This window comes from Gobius niger, assembly GCF_951799975.1.
Source record: "Gobius niger genome assembly, chromosome: 9".
Taxonomy (NCBI): domain Eukaryota; kingdom Metazoa; phylum Chordata; class Actinopteri; order Gobiiformes; family Gobiidae; genus Gobius; species Gobius niger.
Genome location: NC_136860.1, coordinates 9631242 through 9655697, shown reverse-complemented (window position 1 = coordinate 9655697; position 24456 = coordinate 9631242). Strand labels below are relative to the sequence as shown.

The window sequence follows — 24456 nt, the reverse complement described above, 5'->3', positions numbered from 1 at the left end:
ATTTATTTATTTTTCTTAACTTGCTCAAATGATAGTCGTTTATGGAATGGATCGATTATATTTCTGTTTTAATGTATGATATAGGTATTGAAAGTTAATGTTAACGGTCTGGCTAGTATAAAAAAAATAATTCAAAGGTTCCCTGCCTGTACTGTTGATAGGGGGGGCCCATGTGAAATCTTCTTGCCCCGGGCCCCGGCAGCTCTATCAGCGGCCCTGTGCTTATATATAACTTACAGTCATATTTATGGAGAACAAGCAATTCACCCTCCTCTGCATCAAGGGCACAGAAATGATCCAATCCCGTCCAGTGGAAGCTGTCTCAGAAACTAAATGCGTGAATGAATGAAGCGAAACGCATCTGTGGGGGAAATATCCGAAAATACGGGCCCGTTTGGAGGTTTGTTTAAGGGTTGCTATTGTGCGAATAAAATGAGGGGAAAACTGCATCGGGAATGAGAGGCTGCCGGCAGTAATGAGTCTCCTCCAGCCCATATGAGTGTATCCAAACAGAACGGACACGGCTCCAGTTCATATGCAGCACTGCCCTCTACTGGACACGCGCGGCACTGGGCCTGCATTGATCTGTTTGTGGGATTCGGGATTGTTTCATCAATCCAGTAAGCAGCCTTTTTGGGGGGAAAGAATGTCTTTGGATGAGGAAATACGGAATAAAATGCGTGTTTTAAGGTGTCATCATTTTGAACAATATGTAGATTACTTACTAAGCAAATAACAATGGTATATACGTCATTTTTTCGTGCTAAATACAAGATGAAGGCGAGACGCTGCGGGTGAACGGGAAACGACTACAGACGTCTGATCTTTTGAATCTATCATCTAATATTTTCAAATGTAAATTTCCCTCGGGGCCAAAACACGTCGGGAGTGTGTTGCAGGGGTCCATAAACAAAAGCTCCAGTAAAATATGTTTTGTTTGGGAAAATACTATTGAGGACATTTTTTTCTCAATAAATGAATAATAATGAGCCTGACAGGACTGTTAGTCTCTGCTACACTATAGTCATTATTCATTCACTCAGCACTCGGTGGTGGTAAGCTACTATTGTAGCCACAGTCGCCCAGGGGCAGACTGTCCATTTACCACGTGATTATAATGTGGTGTTTATATCCTGATCTCGTCTTATGTCAGTGCCAGTGTCAGTGTGTTATTCTTTCCTTTCTTTATTTAAGCTGCCCCCTAGTGGCTGGAGTGAGCATTCTGGTTATGTCTTTAAAAATGCATAACTCGGCACAGGAATGGCCTAGCGACTTACTTTTTTTTCCTTTTTTTTTAACATACCGAGGCATTTGTGCTCTACAAGTCAGGGGCCGGATTGAATCACCTATTGGAGATCCCTGATATAAGGTATAGTATGTGTAAAAAAAATGACTACAAATGATAAATGCGTTCTTGGATAGAGTCAGGTTTGTATTGATGTTTTTCGGTCATGTGTGCCAGTGCTTCAAAGTCCTATTCATTTCCTATGGAGCTTACACCCTCAGACACGCAAAATGACCAAAGATGTTGTTAGCATTTGGCCTCTCCCAATGTATTCCTGTCAGTGTTAATTTCGTCGACTAAAATATTTAGTCTTAATTTTAGTGAAAGTGATATTTTTGACGACTAAAATTGGACTAAATAAAAATGAGGAGAGACTAAAATCATCCAAACTTCTATATTGACCGTCTGAAAGAGTCTCATATCATGTAAACTCTCTGCCAAATGAACAGGTCTGAGCTTTATTCATGTGGAAGCAGCCCCATGAAGTCGAAGACCTTGATTAAATATGATTATAATAAATATTATAAATGCAAAGTCGACTAAATTAGTCTTAAATTTAGTCGACTAAATTCACATGCAATTTTAGTCGACTAAAACTAGACTAAAATTGAAACTTTTTTTGGACTAAATCTCGACTAAAATTAAATTACATTTTAGTGAAAAGACTAAGACTAAAACTAAAATAAAACATGTTGTCAAAATTAACACTGATTCCTGTAGCTCCAGATGGGGGTGAAGTTGGGAGCGACCACGCTCTTCCACGGGCACAAAGACCAGACAGGTACGTATCAACTCGTGTAAGCTCAGGTAAGAACATATCTCAGGATGGAAAAATGGTGGCCTGTTCCTTTAAAGGCGCGGGGAGGCCGCCCTCCAAACAAACACCGTGAACAGAGCTGGAGGAAGACAGTGATAAGGTTTGCCACCTGCCCGAGTTATTGTGCAGGTGAGTCGGGTACGTCCGAAAGGAGCTGAGTGACACCTGCAGCCCTCCATCATCTCTTGTTATTGTGTCTGTGAGTTCTTTCATCAGAAATAGTGTTTTTAGACCCACTCGCTCGTAATAAGCAGCGCTCTATCTATGTTTAAATATAGGTGCAACATTTGAATGCATTATTGAAACGGAGTGCAGAATGAAAATAAAAGGTCAATTCATGCATGGACGGGCCAATAGAGTTGAAGCTCCGCCCCCTGAGCAGCTGACGCGTTCTGTAGTGTCTGCCATGAACACAGATTAATGAGAAAACAATTAGAGTCCGTCCACTGCGCACTGAGTCCATTAGGGAGCCCAATAACACCATAACACCCACTCATTAACTAATGCTATTGCTCTGAGGCAGATAGTTTCCCATGATAGTGTGGGGCTTTCTTAATAGGTATTCACTGCCATCCAAAATATGCTAACGCTTGTGAGATGAAGCTGAAACTCTTGAATGCGGCCCCAACTCTGACTGACGAAGGGTTTAGTCACGTGACGCTTTTCATGGTTTGAACGTCTGCTGTGGCTTTCATCATGCATTGGGTTCCATATGTTTCCCAAAAGTGCAGGTGAAATGAGGCACTTGTTTGTAGAAGGATCTGCACTCCACAAAAAGGTGAACGCAACAACAGTTTGCTCTCATTATCAAGAGGAGGATTTGACCGCAGGAATATGACACAGGTGTGCCTAAGGCTGTCTACAATAAAAGGACACTCTGAAATGTTCAGTTTTGCCTTACTGGAGGATCAGAAAATCAGTGTGTCTTCCGTTTGCCGAACACAGTGCAGCACATCGCCTTAATAGAGTGGATCCGGTTGTTGATCGTGGCCTGTGAATGTTGCTCCGCCCCTCATCAACGGCTGTGTGAAGGAACTGTTGTGGACGCCGATCCAGAGCATCCCAAACATGCTCAATGAGGGACATGTCAATCAACAATCCGATCAACTCCATGACGGAGATGTGCTGCGCGAAGGGTGGCAAGTGGAGGTCACAACAGAAACTCTTCAAACTCCTGAAATCTTTAAAGCTGTTGAAGTCCTTGTACTATATTGTAAGGCGTAATAATAACAGGAGTAATTTGGCATCTGCACAGTAAAGTGAAGATTACGGCGCAGTAAAGTGAAGATTACTGCGCGGATTTCGAATTACTCCTGGGTTTATTACACCTTACAATATAGTCCCCCCTTTTATCCGCTTAGAAAATCCACATTGTTTAATTTGTAGTGTAACACTTCATGTAACCATATTTAAATAGGGAAAACGTGGAAGAGCTTGGTAGCTTCTATCTTGACCTGTTTTGGAGCTATAGAGGAGAGAGGGAGAGGCTAAATGCTAACGCGATGCGCGATTTACGTGATTGAAGGCACGGGTGAAGATCAGACAGGTCCTAAAGAACTCGTCAAAGCTAAGGTAAGAACATATCTCAGTATGTAATAACGGTGGCCTATTCCTTTAAAGACCTGGTATTGGAAAACATTTTTTCCGGCACCAAGCCCTAGACAATTAAGGCATTAACCTTTTATAATCATCCAAACCAGTTGCGTCTTGCCCGAGGACACAGCAACAGTCGGCGTTTGTGCGGCTCTGTGACTTTGATCTGAAATCCCAGTCACACTGAGTCAAAATCCCACTCTCGCCTCGCCACAAAACATTTATATCCCGGCGTATTTATCGCTTCATAAATACGTCCTCCCGCGCGCTGCCGCTCTTATTATCTGTGCTGACACGGCATCTCTACTTGTGCGCAGCGAGCGGATGGCGGGGGTAAAGGAGGGGGGTTGGTGGAGGGGGGGGACGGGACGGGGGGAGACACTGCGGTGATTGTGATTGATGTGTTCCCATTAGACGGCGTGTTAGGAGTGGAAGGGAGCGCGCTGAGATGTAACACAACACATTACCTGCTCGCTCCGTGGTACGTATACGGCGGGGGCCCCTTAAAATCGGATATAGAGGCGCGGGCTGGAGATCCTCATTTCCGCCGCTCCCTCGCGCTTGTACCCCCCCCCCCCCCCCCCCCGTCAGCCGGCCGTGATCCTGATCCTATCCACAAACACATTAGTATTCAGATTGTCCCCAGAGCGAAGTGACAAGAGTGTACGGGGGGGGGGGGGGGGGGGGGGGGGGGCGAGCGACTGTAACAGAGCGGTTATGTGCGCGGCGAGCAGATCGAGAAGAGAGGGGGGGGGGAATGGATATGGAGTCTTTCACAACTAATGTAGCCAAATGTTTGTCGTCTTTGTGATCCTTTTTTTTCCAGCAGAAGGGGGTGGAGTAGCCAAGATGTTTACTCAAAGTAGCGTTACTGCCGGGCACATTTTCTCCAGTTCGGCTTTACCCTAATCTAGATTTTTCCTCACATTGTTGCCACGTTGTCTTCACTCGTTTGTCAGATTACTCTTAAACCAAAATCAATCAATCAAACCTTTTTTTGTAAAGCGCTTTTCACACACAAGTGTCAGGTGCATCACAAAGCGCTTTACATTTAAAAAAGACATTATAAACATTCTCACCCGTCCAACCCTCCCAACATTTACAGGTATCACAGTGGTCTCATATACACACACAAACAAACCTACACACAGTCTTGTGCTGGTATCTTAGTGAGAACACCCATAGACATAATGTATTACCCAGACCCTAACACTAGCCTTATGCCCCTAACCCTAACCCAAGTCTTGACCCAATTCTAACCCTAACTCTAAAACCACTTTGGGCGGCACGGTAGTACAACGGTTAGCGCTCGTGCTTCACAGCTAGAAGGTCCAGGGTTCGATTCCCACCAGGGACGGGGCCTTTCTGTGTGGAGTTTGCATGTTCCCCTGTGTCTGCGTAGGTTTCCTCCGGTTTCCCCTACCACTAAAAACATGTACAATAGGCCAGGATGAATGTGAGTGTGTTTGAGATGGGGAACGACGGATGGAAATAAGCTACAATCCGGTGTGGCTTGTTTACATGCATGACACCCATTTATGTTCATTAACATGCACTGTCCCGACCAAGTAAATACACACCCACACACAATCTTGTACTGCTATCTTAGTGAGGACATTCATAGACATAATGTATTATCCATACCCTAAGCCCCTAACGTTAACCCTAATCTTAACTCAATTCTACTCTAACTCTTGACCCTCAAACAGTCCAAAAATGTCCTCACTCTGTTGGTTAAAAACTCAAACTGGTCCTCACAATGTCATAGTACAAGAACACACCCCCTGCCCTCCCCTCTACACACGCGAACAAAAATCAAAGTCAGGTACATAAGGCTGGGTACAGTTGAATAAGGCAGAGCCAGTTTTTCCTATAAGCAAACTATGCAAGGTGCCTAGGGCCCCCACAGCCACAAGGGCCCCACATCTCAGTCAAACTATGGTGTTGTTTCACTGATTAATCAACGCGTTGTTTCGGGCCTATTTGTCTCAAATATGAGTTGAATCCACACGGTTCTCATGCACACAGTTACTTACAGTAACTCTGGTTCTCTGAATGTGCACAGTCTAAAGCGAGTTGCGCGACTCACAGGCTAATTCTTAGTGGTCAGACAGAAATAACCGTCAGGTGCAGGTTTCAGTTTTTTTTTTAAATCAGCGGTTCCAAAACTGTGGGTCAGGGACCAGAAGTGAGAGAATGTGACCATTTGCCATTTACCATTTTAAAAAGTTGGGAAATAGACTATAGTCGTCCTAAATCCCAGTTTCACAGTGGCTTAGTGGTTCTCACACAGAGGGACGGGGCCTGAATTGAGGTCATTATGTTCCACTTCTGCCCTGCACTACTGCACAGTGGAACCATTTTTGACCATAAATGGATTTGCTCTGCGTACTGTAGGGCCCCCGTGGATATTTGCTTAGGGCCCCAGAAGGGCCAGCACCGGCTCTGGAATAAGGTGAGGAAACCCCATCAGAGGAGCCGTCCTCCCTGGGAGCAGCAGGCCAGCCGGGACCACCCGGGCACCGACACAAGGGTCCCCATAGGAGGCGCAGCAGAGACACCACACCTCCACCTGGGCACCCACAGGACAGCACCCACACAGCTACAGCCAGTCACTGCTCCCGAAGCAGAGGGCCCCTTCAGAGGAAACACTGGAGATTCTAAAAATATAAGAAATAGTATAAAAACACTAATACCACTTTAAAAAACAGAAAGTAAAACACTGAAATATCAATAAATATAATAAGTTATCAAGCTGAATAGACCCCTGCCTGTGGAGCGAAGGGGCCGTGAGGGTTCATAAGGTAAAAGCAGTTCTGAAAGATAAGAAAGACATTTAAAAAACATTAAAAGAACCTTAAAATCGATCCTAAAACACATGGGGAGTCATTGTATTGATGCTTTTTTGCTGCTTTTGTCATATTTTTGTTGCATTTTTGACGGTCATTTAAAAAGGTAAGCAGCTAAAGTTAGCATCTTTTCACTGTAGGCGTTTATATTCAAGTAGATTATTCATGAGAAATACGCAACACGCGATTGAAACAGCTGATTTCATTCAGTCGTGTTGTGTTTAGTTCAAAGACTTGTCGCTGTCGGCCGTTCTTCCCCGACTCCCGCAATGCATTGTGGTCTATATTGACCCGTGTAGTGACCGCCGCTGCTCACTACTTTTCAGAATGTGCATAGTGGTAAATGTTGAGTGCACTACTTTTATTTTCATTGGATATTCGGACACCTCTACAACATGCCATGACCACCACGTAGTGCACTATACAGGAAGTAGTGCAGACATTCGGACGCAGCCAGAGATGGCGGGAAAAAAAGAAACTCCCGATAATACTCAGTAACGGACATCATTTCAGATATATCGAACCACAACTACATGACTAAAACTGTACTCAATTACAAGTAAAAGTACAGGCTGAAAAATCAAGTACAAGTACAGCAACGTGAGTACATGTAATTCGTTAGTTTCCACAAACTAGGAAATATACATTGTGTAGGCTAACGCTGAACAGTTGCCCGGACTAGCCAACTTGCTAGCTGTCTCCATACGCTAGGTTCTCTGTTTTTCTTAGCCTATATGGTAAGAAATAGTCAGCTTTCAAACTTTCCCATCTTGGATTTACCAAATATTTCGAAAGTTTAATCAGAAGCATTTTTCACTGTCTATTTCCTGGCCTGATTTATTAAACTTTCAATCAAGAAAACAAGGCAAAATTTGAATTTCTACAGATTTTTCTCATAAATAGCTTATTCAAAAACAAAACAAGATTAGTATAGTGATCAACTGTTCGATTATAAAAGTCCAAATTGAGTTGAAAGGACAGATAAGACATAAAATACTATAGGCTATTTCCAATTAATACACAATAAATACTATTACAGTAAATCATGTGTACTGCTCACCTCTGCACAGTGACTCACATGAACTATTGATAGCATGTTTTGATAGTTTCTGATACACAGCTGAAACAATAGATAGAACCTTGTGAATACATACAGTAGTTGTTGTATTAATTACACTACAACATGGCCATGCAGAAAGTCCTTTTTTATTTTTTATCAGGTTGATTTTAAGGTGGGTCCCGAGGCCAGTTGACAACCACAGCTCCAAAAACTACTGGCTCAACAGGATTTAAACGTACAAGACGCCGAATGTTGTTCTCCGCGGAGGAAATTAGTGCGCCTCCTGTATTCCCCACATAATTGCAGCCTTTGTGATTTGTTAATTGTAGCCTTTCAAAGTGTTTTCTTTCGATTGCAGTTAATCTTTCATCGCCATAATGGAGAACCTCATTAAGTATTATTCACTTCAGCAACACTGATATTTACAGTGCCCATCGTTACATATATTCCCACACATTTCTTTCATGCTCTGCGCATCTGAATGGTGATGTGACATTCTCAAGCAGATCGAATCTTCATTTTCTTTTCTTTTCATGGCGCGACGCTGCAGCTTACATCATACGGATACAGCCCGCAGACTCCTATATGTTTCTTCTATGGTCTCAGGCACCAATGTTTTCTCTCTTAAAGGAACAGGCCACTGTTATTTCATACTGAGATATGTTCTTACCTGAGCTTAGACGGGTTGATGTGTACCTGTCTGGTCTTTGTGCGTGCCCTCAATCACGCAAAACGACCAAAGATGTTGTTAGCATTTGGCCCAGTATATTCCTATAGCTCAAAACGGGGGTGAAGTTGGAAGCTACCACGCTCTTCCACGGGCACAAAGACCAGACAGGTACGTATGAACTCGTCTAAACTCAGGTAAGAACATATCTCAGTATGGAAAAACGGTGGCCTGTTGTTTTAAAGTGATAGTCTGGAGGTCTTAATGTTTTATAAATGTTATAAAATGTGTCAAATCGACCACCTGGTCTTGCATTTTGATGTAAAGTAAGTAAAAATATATATATTATTCTTTGTGAAGTCACTCCACTTCCGGATCTCGGCAACTAATCAGGGTCTTGTATCCTGTATCCAATGAGAAGAGCTTTTCCTGTGAATCCGCCTGTCAGGTCCAATCATGAGGAGGAGGAGGAGCTTGATTCTTGATTCTCTCCTCACTTTGCAAACCTACTATCACTTTAACAATGACAAGAGCAGTTCACAAGACTCTGTACGACAAAAGTCAGTGGGTGGTACCCAATGACCACTGGTTGCTCTACTTTGTGACCGCGACGCTGTAGTACCTCCATATAGGGGCAGCAAAACAAGCTAGTCTTCCATTAGAAAGCATTGCACTTTACACACATTCTGAGCAACTGTAAAGCATGGTTTCTATTTTTTTTTTTTTTACTTTCTACAGCTAGATATTGCTCCTGTAATAATGCTGGGTTAGTTACAATTAAAGAAACCTGGCTGGTTTTCGTAACGTTCATTTTAGAAAGCGGCACAACATCATGAACCATGTGACAATCCGGAACAAGGGTTAGAAAGGCAGTTCCTCATTGACTATAATGCAGCTTTGAGGATATGTAGCTTTTACATTTTACACTTTATACAACTAAACGTGGAAAGGACAGATGGCGTAACTACCTCCAGAAAGAGGCGACCCTGGGAAACGTTGAGAACTCTGTATTTTGATCAGTTTATTTTTCCTATGTAGCATTAGCATTTAGCCATCAAACATCGTAAATTATGAACAAACCAGATGTTTTCAGCTGTTGTTAACCCATCGACCTCATTTAGATGAAGTCAAAGTCTGGCTAGAAGTCATTGATGAAATAGTTAAAAATAAAATTAACATATAAAAGTGGCTTCTGATCCAAATGTTGAAACATATTCAATTTTTTCAGCTACTTGTGGGATGGGTTCACTTTCAACGGCCACTAAACATCATCTAATGATTTGTTTATTATGAAGGAACATCAGAAATTGTGAATCATGTAATGGACATTCTTACCTTGCTATAGGCAAATGCTTCACCATTCCAGACCAGGCTCTATTTACACAATGTAAATGCGCATTTGTTCGAACACGCTCAGAAACGACCACAGTTTATGTGATTTTCTTTGGTGCCACCTGCCTCTAAATGCCAGTTTTGTACATTTTCTGCACAGACGCCCATAGAAATTAAAGGAACAGCTTCTACAACGCCAATATGGCGGACGTCGTAACTAGGGGGATACGTCATAAATACCCGGATTGCCGTCTTCATCAATAGGCTATATAATACTACTGCTGAGGGCTGGACTTTGATTGACAGGCCGATAGCATTAGCGCTAACGGCGCGGGCGCGGTTATGATCAAACTACGCGCCCCGTGAGCGGCGAATCTACAGTGAAGATCACGCCCTTATGCCCTTTTAAAGAACATGCTCAGTCGGAGCAGGGTAGGAGGAGTCTGTAAATCCAGCATGGATTCCCTTTCGAACGTGGTCACCAAGGCAAACGGGGTAGAGTGAGCAGACGCCATCTATTATTGTTTACAGTCTATGGTGGTACCATAGAGACTGTATTTTACCCTTTTTACTGATCGAAATAATAAAAGATATATAGTCAGGATAATGGATTAGCATGATTGACACCAATCAGGTAATTATAAGGAGAAAGGAGGATGGTAAGACGGCATCGGTAAAAGGAGGAAGAAGAATCATATTTTGAAAGGAATCTTCTGAACCCAAATATCGGTCTCTCTTTGAAGATCCATAACTCCCATCATTACTTTGCTCCGAATGTACTCACTGCATGTACTCACTGTATTCGCCCCTCTCGCCTCTCCTTTCCCTTTCCCTCTGTTCCACCGCACTGTCAAAATGATTGATTGGGACCCGCTCCTCCCGTGTCCTGCATTACCCCAAACGAATGATCTGGCCCACTCCGGCAGACCTTGGACGGTAACAAAATCAATATTTCACCATTAAAATCTATCAGAGCGGAGTTAGGGGCCGCGGCTGTCAGCGGGCGACACTATCAGGCCGCGGCAGCATTAAAAGTGACACCCCCGGCACGCGCTAATCGATACGGGCCGCTTCACAGATCATTCGTGGTCACCTTTTAGCGCGTGATGGATGTCCCTGTAGCGGGTGATTCATGCGGTGACAAGGTTTAAGAGCGCGGCTTCGCTCCGGTCCGGACGATCATCCCTCAGCGGAAGACCTATTTCACTGTCCGCGGGGTGTTATGGGCTGTTGCGGGCCGCCGCGTGTGGAAAACAGGCGCACAAGGTCATGGGGTTATAAGATAAGAGAGAAGGGGACGTTCAAATCGGAGCAGGGAGGGATTATCTTGGGTTTTGGACAGTATATGTTTGTGAACAGCTGGCACAGACACTCTTATTTAGGGCTAGGTCAGTATGGAATCAAAAAAAGGTTAGGTACAACTGGTATTGAGAAAATGTAAATATAGAAAGCAAGTACTGAAAAAAATGTTGCACTTAGTAGGCGCGGTCTTGAGAGTGGGGGGTGAACAAGTGATTTTGTTTGGGTTGCGTTAATGCAATTACGGCTGAGCGAGTGCCGACCCCCACCACAGCGGGACTGGCTGTACATTATTAACATTAAGTTAATAATTGCGTCACATTGTTGGTTTAAAACTTTGTTTGTTTATTTATACCCATTTACCTGTACCACCTGGTGGGAACAAAGGAAGGGGCGTGGTCTTTGTCGGCCATTTTCAAGTCTCCGGCTGAACCATATGGCAGGGGGAAACTGGTTTAAACTTTGCTTTGTGTTTCCTTTGAGTATGATTTTGGTTTGTATTTTGTCTTAGTTAATTTGATGGAACACTTCATCATCATTTTGGGACTAAAAATGCATAAATTTTATGTAAAATAGAAAAAACTTGCCAGCAAACTTATTGTTGGAACTTACCCGATGAACTAATAGTACTCACCTGTGGGAGGTCCTTTCCCACTAGAGGAGGGATGAAGGCTGACTGTGGCAGTCACTAGAGGTGCCATTTTGTGCGTGACCTGTGTACAACAGAGAAGTCCTTTGGTGAAAAATAAATGTGTGGTGAGAACTCTACTTGTTGTCAGTCTGCCTGCCCATTTCGACCCCTCGTGGCCAGCTTCCTCACACCACGTCTCTGTCGACCTCTTATCTTTTTATGAGCGATGCCCTCTCGCCAGTAGCGCAGGCTCAGAGCACAACAGCTGCGCTAATGGAAGCTGACCATAGCGTTGGGAGCAGCGCTGTCCTTGCGCCAAGTGGAAGTTCTGGCCCATAGTTCTTATGGATTAAATTGACTGTGACCAGGCGTATGGGTGTAATATCTTACCAGGATTCACTATTTCAGCCCCAATATCACCTGGGCTAAACTCAAATTATCATTAAATTGTTAACAACGCCAGTCCATGAAGCACCCGACACGAGCAGAAAGGACACAGTTGCATCAATGAAACCAACCAGCAGCCGGGTGGCAGTGGTCACAACAGCCCCGTGAAGCCATCCAGTCACTCGTAGACACACACACGAGGGCTACAGCCGCGACACTGACCTCGCACAGTCATTGCACAGCCGAGAAGCGAGAGCACATGCTACATGGCATGTTCCGAACACTGGGCTGACGTCTTGAGACAGTGACATTTCCTCGTTCTTAGCGACATTCTTCATACATGTTACACTACAAAGCTCTCCCAGCCATGCTCGCTCCTGGTCAACAGGTGACGTCATAGAGGGGAGAGGTCAGGTGACTGAACAATGGGGAATGCACTCCTATTTATATTCCACAAGGCAACCATGCACTATTCATACTGCCACATAACTTATAGTTTTGTTATCTGGTTGTATATAGCAAATATTTTAGTAGGCACCCAAAAAAGTATCATTCAGGTATCAGTATTGTAAACCAAGTATTGTTAACCGCTATCGGAAAAAAATATGTACCCAGCCCTCCTCTTATTGATACTCCAGTGTAACTAACACACCAGATTCTGTAAGTTTGGCTCAGTAACCTTTCACACCAAGTACCTTCCAGGTGCCATCAGGCTTGGATCAAATCCAAATCAGAACTAAACCAGGTCAAAAAAGTCTCCAAATTAGACCTATATTTGACTAAATGATGTGCAATGTGCTTGAGATTGCATGAGTGATATCCTTTGCGCAAATTAAATGGTTAAAAAAATAATCAAATAAGACTGAAAAGAGTGCATAAAACACTCCAATATCTGTTATTGTAAGCCTTCTGTACGAAATGTGCGGTACAAATAAACATGCCTTGCCTTTAAAATAATAATTATTTTTGGCAAATATTTTTATGTTTTGATACATTTTTGGGAAGAATGGTTTAGGACTGGGGGACGCGGCTTGACATCAAGAAAACAAAGGTTGGGAACCACTATGGAGCATTGGTCTGGTGCATGCTGTCATTGTGTCCCTGGGCAAGACACTTTATCAACCTCTCATAATATGTAGTGTAGGGTAGCTATAGCTATTGCTAGTTAGCATGCTAGTCTAGTTTGCAGTCTGACTTATACCATCAATTCCAGGCTACAAACTGGTCATTGTAACATTGTTATGAATTTCCAAAGCAAAAGTGGGACCAACAGGTGCAGAGTTAATAATCAGAATAATGTGACAAATACACGTCTTTTATTTAATTCGGGAGAAACAACCGCAAGGAAAGTTAATCATTTGCCACTAATTTATTTATTTTTCCTTTAATAATAAAACGCAAGTTACAAATGTTGTCCCCGTTTTTTTTTTTTTTATTACATATCATATACATCACAAAGAAAAAGAAACAGATACATGTTATCCTAATTTTGTCCCAGTGCCAGCTCCTTTTTTTTTTTTTTTTTTTTTTTTCTTTTTTATTTACAATTGTAAACAACAAAGAGGAAGTAATGCCAGGGATATATTACATTTTACCAGAGGAAGATCTGTCATTAAAATAAAAAACAACAACGCTCATAACAAAAAGATTAAGAGGAGCCAGGAGAAATATTGTACTTTTCTAGGATATACATTGTTTTACCTGCTTTTTTATTTTGTATTGAATTAATAGTAGAAATATATAGGTTCATGTCTGCAAGGAAAGCATAAAAATGTGGTTTTTTGTCAGCCCATTTCATTTTATGCAGGTGATACTTTCCAATTAAAATATAAAGTTGAATAACAAATTTCACATCTTTATCCAGTTTTTGATCAAAGTAGATACATACATCTTTGGCATTTAAAATAATTAATTGTCCAATTTTACGGGAGAGGTAGTTTTGAACATCGATCCAAAATATTTTACAGTACATGCATTCAAAAAACAAGTGAATAATTGTCTCCTTGTGTAAACCTCAGAAAACGCATGAAAAGTCAATATTCAGTTTAAACCGTTCCAGAACAGGTTTTGCAGGGTATATTCTGTGAAGAATCTTGAAAGACACTTCCTTTATCTTGTTGGTTAGGCAGTACGTATTTGTGACATCCCATGCTTTCTTCCAATTGACACTGCCATATAGAGACACCCAGACATGTTGAGATGGAGGAGTATTGTTTCCAACAATAATATTCCGTATGTCCTTGTTGCTGCATCTTTTGTTGAGAATGTCTATATCTCCCAGAAAAATACCATCTCTCCATTGTCCTATGTTGGTATTACAAGTAGTGTCTTTGGAGCAGTCTTTGAGAAGCAGTAGAGCACCTTGCGGGATGGCATCAAACACCACAGCATAATCTTTAGGCGTAACAGGCAGTTCAAATTTTTTAAGAAATTCATTATAAGAAAGTAATATACCATTCTCATTGGTTAGTTGCTTTACGAGAAGGATATTACGATCAAACCACCTTTGAATGAAAAGAGATTTATGTTTAAACTGAATATCTTTATTATTCCAGATATAATATCTGTGGGGTGAAAAATTATGATTGAATGCTAGAGTCCATGCCAAGAATGCTTGTCTATGAAAGTTTGCCAGTTTAATCGGTAGTTTATCCACTGAATAATTGCATTTGAGAAGAAATTCAATTCCTCCCACATTCTTGAAAATTAAATTAGGGAAAATGTTCCATATACTTGTTTTTTTGTTTTTTATTAATTTAATAATCCAGTTGACTTTGAAACTTTTGTTTAATGAATCATAATCTAACACTTCTAAACCACCTTTATTTTTACTGTTTGTTAAAATTTCCTTCCTGAGATAATGTGGTTTATTCCTCCAAATAAAGTTATACATATGTGAGTTCAGTGATTTTGATATTTCTATGGGCATTTCCAAGGAGAGTGAGGCATAAACTGATCGAGATATGCCCTCAGCTTTAGACAAAAGCACTCTCCCATGTAAAGATAAATCCCGTGATAACCATAAATTGAATCTATTTTGAGTATTGCTTATTATTGGGTCAAAATTTAGTTTGGTTCGTAACTTTTCATCTTTACAAATACTTATGCCTAAATAGGTAACAGTTTCTTTAACTTCGATACCATCGACATGAGTCAGCATGCACTCTTTGAGTGGGAAGAGAACAGATTTTTTAAGGTTCATTTTTAGGCCAGAGACATGAGAAAATTGGCTAACACATTGTACAGCTTTTGAGACTTCTTCTTTATCCCTTAGAAATAACAAAGTGTCGTCAGCTAGTTGACAAATTTTAAGTTCAGTACCTAAAATTGAAATACCTCTAAAATGATCCATTTTGATATATGAAGCCAACATTTGCGTTACTAAAAGAAATAAAAAGGGAGAGCACGGGCAGCCTTGTTTCAAACCACGGTGAAGTTGAAATCTTTGTGTAGTGCCATGATGTAATTTTATTGAACTGTTGCAGCCATTGTACAATGTTTGAACTGCTTTCAAAAAATTTGGACCAAAACCTAAAAATTCCATTACTTTGAACAAAAAATTGTGTTCGACAGTATCGAAGGCTTTATAATAGTCAATAAATAGTATGAAACTCTCAGTTGGTATCAGGTAATTATAATCAATCATGTCCAGTATAAGCCTGATATTATTGTGAATATTTCTACCCGGCATAAATCCAGATTGTTCCTCATCTATTATATCTTCAAGTCCAGTTTTTAACCTTTTAGCAAGAATAAGAGAGAATATTTTACTGTCATTGTTTAATAAGGTAATGGGTCTCCAGTTGTCAATATGTAGTTTGTTTTTATTAGGTTTAGGTATGAGGGTGATTACACCTTGCTTAAGGGATGCAGGAAATTCCTGCTTGTTTACGGCTTCTTGAAATAAAAGAAGAATAAAAGGTGCTAAAAGATCACTAAAAAACTTATAAAATTCTGTGGTCAAGCCATCATTTCCTGGAGCCCGGTTATCCTTAAGGTTGCCAATACAGTTTTCAATTTCACCCACAGTAAATGGATCCTCACAAACTGTTTTAAAATTTTCATCTATTTTCTTAACTTTGTGAGATATTGTATTTAGAAATGTTTGTATGTCATTTAAAGAGGGGGTATTATGCTTTTTTCAGCCACATAGCACCAGTCTATGGCACACTACAATGATGACGAAGCCTTCTGTTGGTCTGTAAATGCAGTAAATTAGAATAACTGCCTTGTATAAAATTGCTCTTTCAAAATGGCGGTAGCGAAAGACTTGAAATAGGCCTCTGTCTCTTTAAGAACCTCTGACCCTTTCCGACACGCCCCCTCCACACGCTGTCTGTGGCATCACAACACTGCGCTCGTTGTCTCAACTGTATTGAAACTACGATCGGTGCATTTTAATTTTTATTGTTGGAAAGGAGCTACTGTTTATCACTTTGTGAACAATGGCCACACAGGATATTATTTGGAGACAAACCTTCCACACCGGACGCTTGGAAGGGGCTCTTGCCTGAAAAATAACTGCTGTTTGGAGGCTATCTCTTTGCATCTGCCATGCCCTATGGATCTCTAACTATACCCCCATGGACGACACCAGGATCTGCAGGAGCCCATACGATTCAAAGACGGACATTATCTGTGCAGGTGGACAGTGGTTTTTCGAGGTTACCCGTTAGCTTGTTATACTCGACTACAGCTCATTGTTGATGAAAAGTCTGCAATAAACCACAAATGTGTAAAGCCAGGCTCATTGTGTGATCATCGTAAAGGCTGCTTCAAGTAGTTGCCTGCTTTATTGACGTTATTTGTGCATAATATGCTGCCTGTTTTCAATGAATGTTGTGAAGGTGAAGGTTGTTAGCTTGTCGCGGCTAATAGTGCCTTAGCTCCGGGAGAAAACCACTCGGCTACGACTCACTGTAGATGAAATGTGAGCAATAAACTACAAAATCAACAAGCCAGGCTCAGTGTGTGATCATCATAAAGGCTGCTTCAAGCAGTTGCCTCTTTTAGTGACGTTTTCAATGCATAATATGCTGCTTGTATTCAGTGAATTTTCCCGTTAGCTTGTCGCGGCTAGCTTGTTAGCTCCGGGAGAAAGCCACTCGGCTATGACCCATTGTAGATGAAATGTGAGCAATAAACTTCCAAATCAACAAGCCTGGCTCCGTGTGTGATCATTGTTAAACGGTTCTTTATGTGTGTGGTGGTTTTATTGACTTTATGTGTGCATATTTCTCGTTTTCACGTGATGACTCGAGGTTTAGCTTAGCATTAGCTTTCTCCGGAGGCTCTGTGCATCATCAAGGCCCAGCGCAGAACCAGACACTGAAATAAGCGTTCTTGTCACCGGTTTTAATCCTGGGTGTTTAGGTAACAGAAACACTGATGTGTGTCTTTGTAAAAGTCTGCTGTGGCTCCGGTTCACAACACATGAAGCTAATCCTCCATGATGACTCTGTTTACATCTTAGGGCTAGACACTGCGGGGAGGGGGTTCTGCTGAGGAGCAGTGGTTGGTTACTCGGCTGGTGACGAAAGGTTGGAGGCGTATCCTGGAGGTCGGAGGCGTTTCCTGAAGGAATCACGCGTTTTATCCCTAAAATGGCTGCCATCGGAGTTTTTACAGATTACTCAGAAATACGTGAATGTGCCAAGGCAACACTTCAGGCATGTTTTTAATGAGGGAATGACTTAATAACATGATGTAAAGCTTGAAAAAGTCGATTTTGCATAATACCCCCCCTTTAAGCATGGATTAGAAGAAGAGTAAAGATTTTGATAGAAGTCCACTAAATATTCTGATATAATTGTAGGATCTTCTGTTGTTGTATTCTTGATAATAATCTTTTTTATTGAAGACATTTCCTTCCTCCTCTTCTCCAAGTTAAAGAAATATTTAGAATTTTTTTCACCATGCTCCATCCACCTAAGTCTTGACCTTATGAAGGCACCTTTAGCTTTAGATTCGTAAATGTTGTCTAAATGGATTTGGAATTTAGACAATTCCATAGTATCTTGCGGAGATAACTGTGTTTGTTTGGAGAGAGTTATTATTTTTGTAATGATTTCTAGTTCTGATTTTTGCCTCATTCTAGCTAGCATTTTACTCATGTGTATAGCCAGTTTTCTTATTTCAAATTTCATCAATTCCCAACTCAAACCTACATTTTTATTCACACATGCTTGCCTCCAAAATTTCTTTATGATGGCTTTGGTTTCCCTTATAAAGTTTTCATTATCTAGGAGAGATTTGTTAAATTTCCAATAATTTTTTGATGTTTTAGCATAACAAAAAGTACTAAAATTTAACTTTATAGAGATAGCTTTGTGATCAGATAAAACAAAGGGGTCGATGGAAACATTTTCAACTTTTTCACCTATATCACTAGAAATTAACCAATAATCAATTTTCGATTGTTGAGAGAAACTAGAATTACTCCATGTATATATTTTATCATCTGGATTATTTATTCTCCAGATGTCAATCAGCTCAAGACGTAAACATATATTGTGCAAGTCATTATCTACGTTATTTGGTTTGGGTGGAAATCTGTCAACTGCATCATTTAATGATGTATTAAAATCTCCTCCCCAGATTGTTTTAGCAAATGGAAATTTGCATAAATACTGATTCATTTTCATTTCAATATTTGAAAAAATTGCAGAATTGTGCTGTTTATTGTTGCTGGCATAAATATTGATTAGTATGAAATGTGTATCTGCTATTTCTACAACCAAAATGATCCATCTACCTTCATCATCTTTATCAAAAGTAATTATTTGTCCTTTGAACTCACCGAGTAAAATAGCTACTCCTGCAGACTTATTATTTCCATGCCATTCCAGTGCCAGCTCCTGTCTGGCGTGAAGACCGTCATCCGCCGTAACAAGCCACGTCACCACTGCTCTTCGCTCTGATTGGCCGCGCGGTGTCTCGGCTCATCCAACCGGAAGTAGCTTTAGTCTGCAAACAAAACTGGCTTATTGGAAGATTTCCCAGTATTTTGAAGTCGATCTACTTCTGTTTTTTTCCCCTGGTGATCTCCGAAAATGTGTCACCAAGCAAACAGAGGGCTGGTGTTGGCATGAGGTACGTATTTTCATTGAGGTCAAGATGTTTTAGCCCAGTTAATACTAAAGCTAACGATAAGCTAATATGTTTTGCATTGGACAAACTCGTCTGTTACGAGTTTAGACGCGGTGTTTACATTTCGCAATAATAAATTCACCTACTGGTTGATTTTGTGAGTGTGATCATTTTCAATCAGAGTTCATGCTTGCTCGAGCTAAAATTGTGTTTAGATTATTAAAACAGTCATTCAAATGCGGCTAATCATACTACTAAATAGCCTTATAATTCAACATCCGTCATTTAAATCAGTAAATCCTTAATTTCCCATGACAATCCCTTAGATTATGCTCGTCATGTCATATTTAAATAGTAGCCTACATAAAATATATCCTGGGGGCACGTATATGGACTGATGGCTGCCGTAGACGAAGTGAAAATGATTCAACTGTTAAAAATGACACAAACTTACGGTATTCAAGACGAGTAAATGTTGGTCTAATATAGATTATAAAGTAGGAATAAACATGTAAATAACAAAGTCATGTGTAGTTCCATATAAGGACGGCAAAATATGACAATATGAAAAGAAAAAATGTGATGTATTTAATATTCGGGCTATACTATTTCACAACAGTACATTACGTACTGTAAAAAAAATGGCTCAAAATGTCTTTTTTCCCTCAAATTTTGTCAAAACACCACTAGAATGGAAATAAAACTAAGAAATGTATAATAAAAATGCATTGTTTGTAAAGTTGTGTCACCTAATCTGCAATTTATGCATTTTTTCTTTCAAATACAATAAACCCCCCCAGATATTGGCCCCTCTGTCCTCTGAAATCATTACATCATTTTCCCGATCGTTATGAATGCGACCTCTGTCACCTCGCAGTCTTTCTCACTGTAGCTCTCCTGTGTGGCAGCTCCGGTTTGAGGCAGTGGCCTCAGCAGCAGCAGCAGCAGCAGATCTGAACAACATTTACTCTGTTCTCCCTGTGACCTGGACCCAAACGTCAAACCTGCCGAATGTCCCTCACGCTGACGGCCATGAGTGACAGCACAGTGGGAGGAGAGCAGTGGGCGGGGCCGGGGCAGCCACCGCGGACACCGCGTGGCCCCTACATCTCCAGTATCACCAACAGGTAGAGGCTATGTGCAAAATACAAGTAGATTAAGGTCAGTATGCATGTGTCCAATGACGTGACTCATAGTTAAAGCCGACATTTTGAAGACCGAAGTGGAATTATGTGCTCTACTTCAACATGTAAAATTATCTACTCAGCAGACCTGTTAACTACAGCTCAGATGAACAGAAAGGGTAAGTCCTACATCTGAGCCCCATGATACTTTTTAGAAACCGCTTCAGGATGACTGTAATACGTAACCTGGCTAACGCCATGCTGCTGTGTGCGCTCTAATTATTTCGAAGCGCTGCTATTTCGAGCGCACACAGCAGCATGGCGTTAGCTGTGCAATTATTAACTGCACAACAGCCTGGGGACCATGGCCCAAATTTTCCGGTGGATTTGGGAACCAATCACAGAGCGAGGAGGGACGCAAGACGATGACGCGCTATTCGATAGGCCTAGGCATACGGAAGCTTGTAGTTTATTTACGGATAAAAAATAAAGTTTATTTACAGATCCAACGTGACAGCAGCAGACACGATGGTATTTTTCGATCAAGCTTTAGACCTTGTTCTAAATAATTTAGCTCAAAGGTTTACAGCGGGTACGTCATACGTCATCTCATACGATGATACGATTGGCCATGGCTACGTGCAGACGCATGATAGACTTTTTTTTTTTTTTTTTCATATCGCCCAATGAACGAGTATGGACGATCGTAAACCACACCTCTCCTACGAGAAAATGAATTGGTGGTCCCCAGACTAAATATCACTTGTGATTTTAGTCTGGTGTTAGCCAGGCTATGTAATACGGCTCACTAAAAATAAAGCAGAGGACGCCCTAATTAAATATGCACACGCGATCGTAATGCTCAAATTAGCCCGGCTGTTTCCTGATCGGCAGCGAGCAGGTCTGAACCAGGACTAACCTGGACTAAGCAGGGCTCAGTGTGTTGAAGTGAGCAAAGAAACACATCACTGTCCTGATATTATGTGCACATCATGTATAATAGTGGCTATGCATTCTGCTATTTAGGAAACAAAACTTATTTTTAGAGCAAAAAAACAATCACAGAATTCAATTAATTGCACTATTTTCCAATCACAGCAATAGATTTAATAAAGGTTTAAAAATCCTCATATAACCGTGAATTAACCCTGTATATTCGGGACCTTTTGTTTGAACACATCAAAGAGGAAATACACTTCCCTGTGATTTTTTTCGATAGCATGCTCGCGTGGTTACCATTTAGGCTCGACAAAATAAACACATCTATGAACTCTGAGGAAACAACACTGTATCAGCTCAGCTCCCGCCTCTGTCACATCTTGTACCCGAGGCTAGATGTTTGGAGTTTGGTTCAGGGGAGGTTTGTATGACCTGCTGCTCAGCAGCTGGAGCTAATGTCCACAAATGTTCTTCAGGACAGGCATTACTGCTTACAAGTGCTGTCAGTGACTCTCCCGTCAGTTTAGAAGGATCAAATCCTAAGTTCTCTCTCACTGGTGCAGGACGACTAACCTGCTGATCCGAGGCTCCATGCTGTTTGCCGTGGGAGTGTTCTTGGCTCTGGTGTTGAACCTGCTGCAGGTGCAGAGGAACGTCACTCTGTTCCCTCCAGACCCAGTGCTCAGCAGCATCTTCTCCTCGGCCTGGTGGGTCCCCCCCTGCTGCGGGACGGCCTCCGGTGAGAGTCTCACACTTCTGTCTATAAATGTTTGTTTAAGCTCAAATCAGCTCTTATAAGCTCTTAATCAAATTTCACAAGTGTGATTAATCACAATTTAAAAAATGTATCGACAGCACTAATTTAAGTCATTTATTTTCAGCAAATTGTGTCAAAAGCTGCCAGTGCTCCAGTAGCTTAGTGAATGTGCTCTGGAGGTTCTTAGCTTTCAAATAGGGAATAGAAATGTCTCTCTTAAAGTCAATCTAAGCAAACCCAAGCACATTTCCTTGAATTCTGCGTGTGTTGCCCGCAGCGGCCATCGGCCTCCTGTACCCGTGCATCGACACTCGCCTGGGGGAGCCTCACAAGTTCAAGCGCGAGTGGTCCAGTGTGATGCGCTGTGTGGCCGTGTTCGTCGGGATCAACCACGCCAGCGCTGTATCCTTTATCACAGAAGATTCACAGCAGTGCTTTTTGTCACTCCAACTGCAAAACCAACAGAACAGCTGAATGTGTTTTTATCCCCTTGACCGTGTGTTTATCAGAAGGTGGACTTTGCCAACAACGTGCAGCTGTCCCTGACCCTGGCGGCCCTGTCCATCGGCCTGTGGTGGACCTTCGATCGCTCCCGCAGCGGCTTCGGGCTGGGGGTCACCATCGCTCTGCTGGCCACACTGGCCACACAGCTGCTGGTCTACCACGGATTATTCCAGTACGTCAATAACCTGTGTGTTCGACCGCAAAAAGACAAGGGAACAAACTTTGGCGCTAACAGAGATGTAACTTTTTTAAACATAATCGACAGGGAAAAACATGAAACTTATAGACATCAATTTGAAACTTTTGCTGCACATTACTGATATAAATATGAGGAAAAAATGAATTTAAGTTTTCCGTCATTTTAAATCTTGCCTTGTTTTTTTGGGATTAAAAATTCTATTAATCTGTCAGGAATTAATTATTAACGAAAGACTTGGTTAAATCCAAGACTAGAAACTTTGGAGTCTGTAGAAGCTACTAAGGTGGAGATTTTGTTGTTGTTGGTTTTACAGCGTTTGCATCATAGACATAATATTAATAGACTCCGTCTCCTCACTTCTCCTCGTTTGCCATAATAACTACATTCGAAAGGGAGATCGTGGCTGATTTACAGACTCCTCCTACCCTGCTACATGCGGAGCATGTTCCTAATAAGGGCATAAGGATTTAGGATGGAGTTTGGTTGTAGCCACGCCCGCACCATTAGCTCTAATGCTAACGGCCTGTCAATCAAAGTCCGTCCCTCATTAGTATACAAGATTTCTAAAATGTTTCTTATGAAAACCAGCCTGGTTTCTTTAATTGTTACTAACCCAGCGTTATCACAGGGGCAATATTTAGCTGTAGAAAGTTTAGGAAAATTAGAATCCAGGCTTTAAAGTTGTTTTTAGCGTGTCTAAAGTGCAATGCTTTCTAATGGGGAACTAGCGGCTAGATGGAGGTACTACAGCAATGGCGGACCAATAGCGACACCCAGCATCGTCGTTGTGAATCTCTGATACAAGCGGTCATTGGTTTGCGTGTATTTAACAGACTGTTTGCCGCAGCTGTCTCCCTCTAAAGGAAATGGACATATTTAGATTACAGCATCATCTTACGTGCGACATGCGGATCACTCACATCAATATTTGTGAATGAACACGTGGGAAAACCGAGGAAGCGCCACGACGATGTAGTGATTTCTTGTAATTATTATTAAGTTATATTATAACTTAGATGTTGTGGGAAAAGAACTAGTTAAAATCTCAACATTGACCACATGGAACATGGCTGTTTCCACCTGCTGTGTCTCGCCTTCAGACTGCACTACTTCACTGTATAATATTAGCACTAGGAATGTACCTCTAGGATCTAACATAAAAAGTTTTACGTTGCTCTCCCCAGGTACACGTCTCCAGACTTCCTGTACATCCGCTCCTGGCTGCCTTGTATCTTCTTTGCTGGAGTCATTACTATGGGAAACATAGGACGACAGCTGGCTTTGGTGAGACTCACAAAGAATGTGTTTTTGTCTACAGCCTACAGGCCAATGCCATTCTTCATTTGAAAGCTAAGACCTTGTCGTTTCTGAAAATATGCGTAAGATCTATGTTGGAACGTCAGGGAACTGGTTAAATGTTACTCCTCCTGCAGTGCAACTTTCAATCTCACCATCTCTTGTTTCTTCCTCTTTCAGTACGAGTACAAGTTCATCCAGGAGAAGATACACCAGGACTGAGCCGAGCCACCGTTCTGTGTACAGCTTTAAAGAACATTCTTGACCACAGACTTCTCCGACTGCTCTCCAGGAGTCGCAGTATTTTTTTTTTTTTAATTTAAAACCCAAAGGAACGAGTGAGCAAACCGACACCGTTCAGGGTTTTTTCGTGGCTTGATTTTTGGACAGAAAGCGCAAGTCAAGCTGCAGAAGTCTTCGCTGCTCTGGATTTATCGTCGGAAGTATTACAGACATTCCCGTGACGTCCATCTCTTCAAGTATTACAGGAGTAGAAACCCGTTTCTTATCAGGAACACTGGCTGGTCTGGCCGTGGTTTGGTGCTTCAACGTTTGCGTTTCAGGGAACATTTTGAACACTTATTGGGACTGAATAAAAGGGACACCGTTTTAGCCAGTATGTGAGAAA

The 24456-nt window shown here is 41.6% G+C and overlaps 2 protein-coding genes across 2 annotated transcripts in view; both read left to right on the top strand.

Annotated features, from left to right (window-relative positions):
• Positions 1–24456, top strand: part of LOC306967802 (complement C1q-like protein 2) — a 339758-nt gene that overhangs the window by 239083 nt on the left and 76219 nt on the right. The gene's annotated exons all lie outside the window — the stretch shown is intronic.
• Positions 18854–24135, top strand: insig2 (insulin induced gene 2). The gene is made up of 7 exons (XM_079562617.1): positions 18854–19012; positions 19918–20136; positions 21636–21811; positions 22107–22231; positions 22339–22505; positions 23717–23816; positions 24009–24135. The coding sequence occupies exons 2-7, from the start codon at positions 20021–20023 to the stop codon at positions 24048–24050; spliced, it is 726 nt and encodes a 241-aa protein (XP_079418743.1). The 5' UTR covers positions 18854–19012; positions 19918–20020; the 3' UTR covers positions 24051–24135.

What these genes read in the sequence shown, in the direction of transcription:
- insig2 (XM_079562617.1), top strand. Translation starts at nt 20,021, where the DNA reads ATGTCCCTCACGCTGACGGCCATGAGTGACAGCACAGTGGGAGGAGAG. An exon ending in GGATCAACCACGCCAGCGCT is followed by an intron (nt 22,232 to 22,338) that starts GTATCCTTTATC and finishes TGTGTTTATCAG; the next exon opens with AAGGTGGACTTTGCCAACAA. An exon ending in GTCTACCACGGATTATTCCA is followed by an intron (nt 22,506 to 23,716) that starts GTACGTCAATAA and finishes TGCTCTCCCCAG; the next exon opens with GTACACGTCTCCAGACTTCC.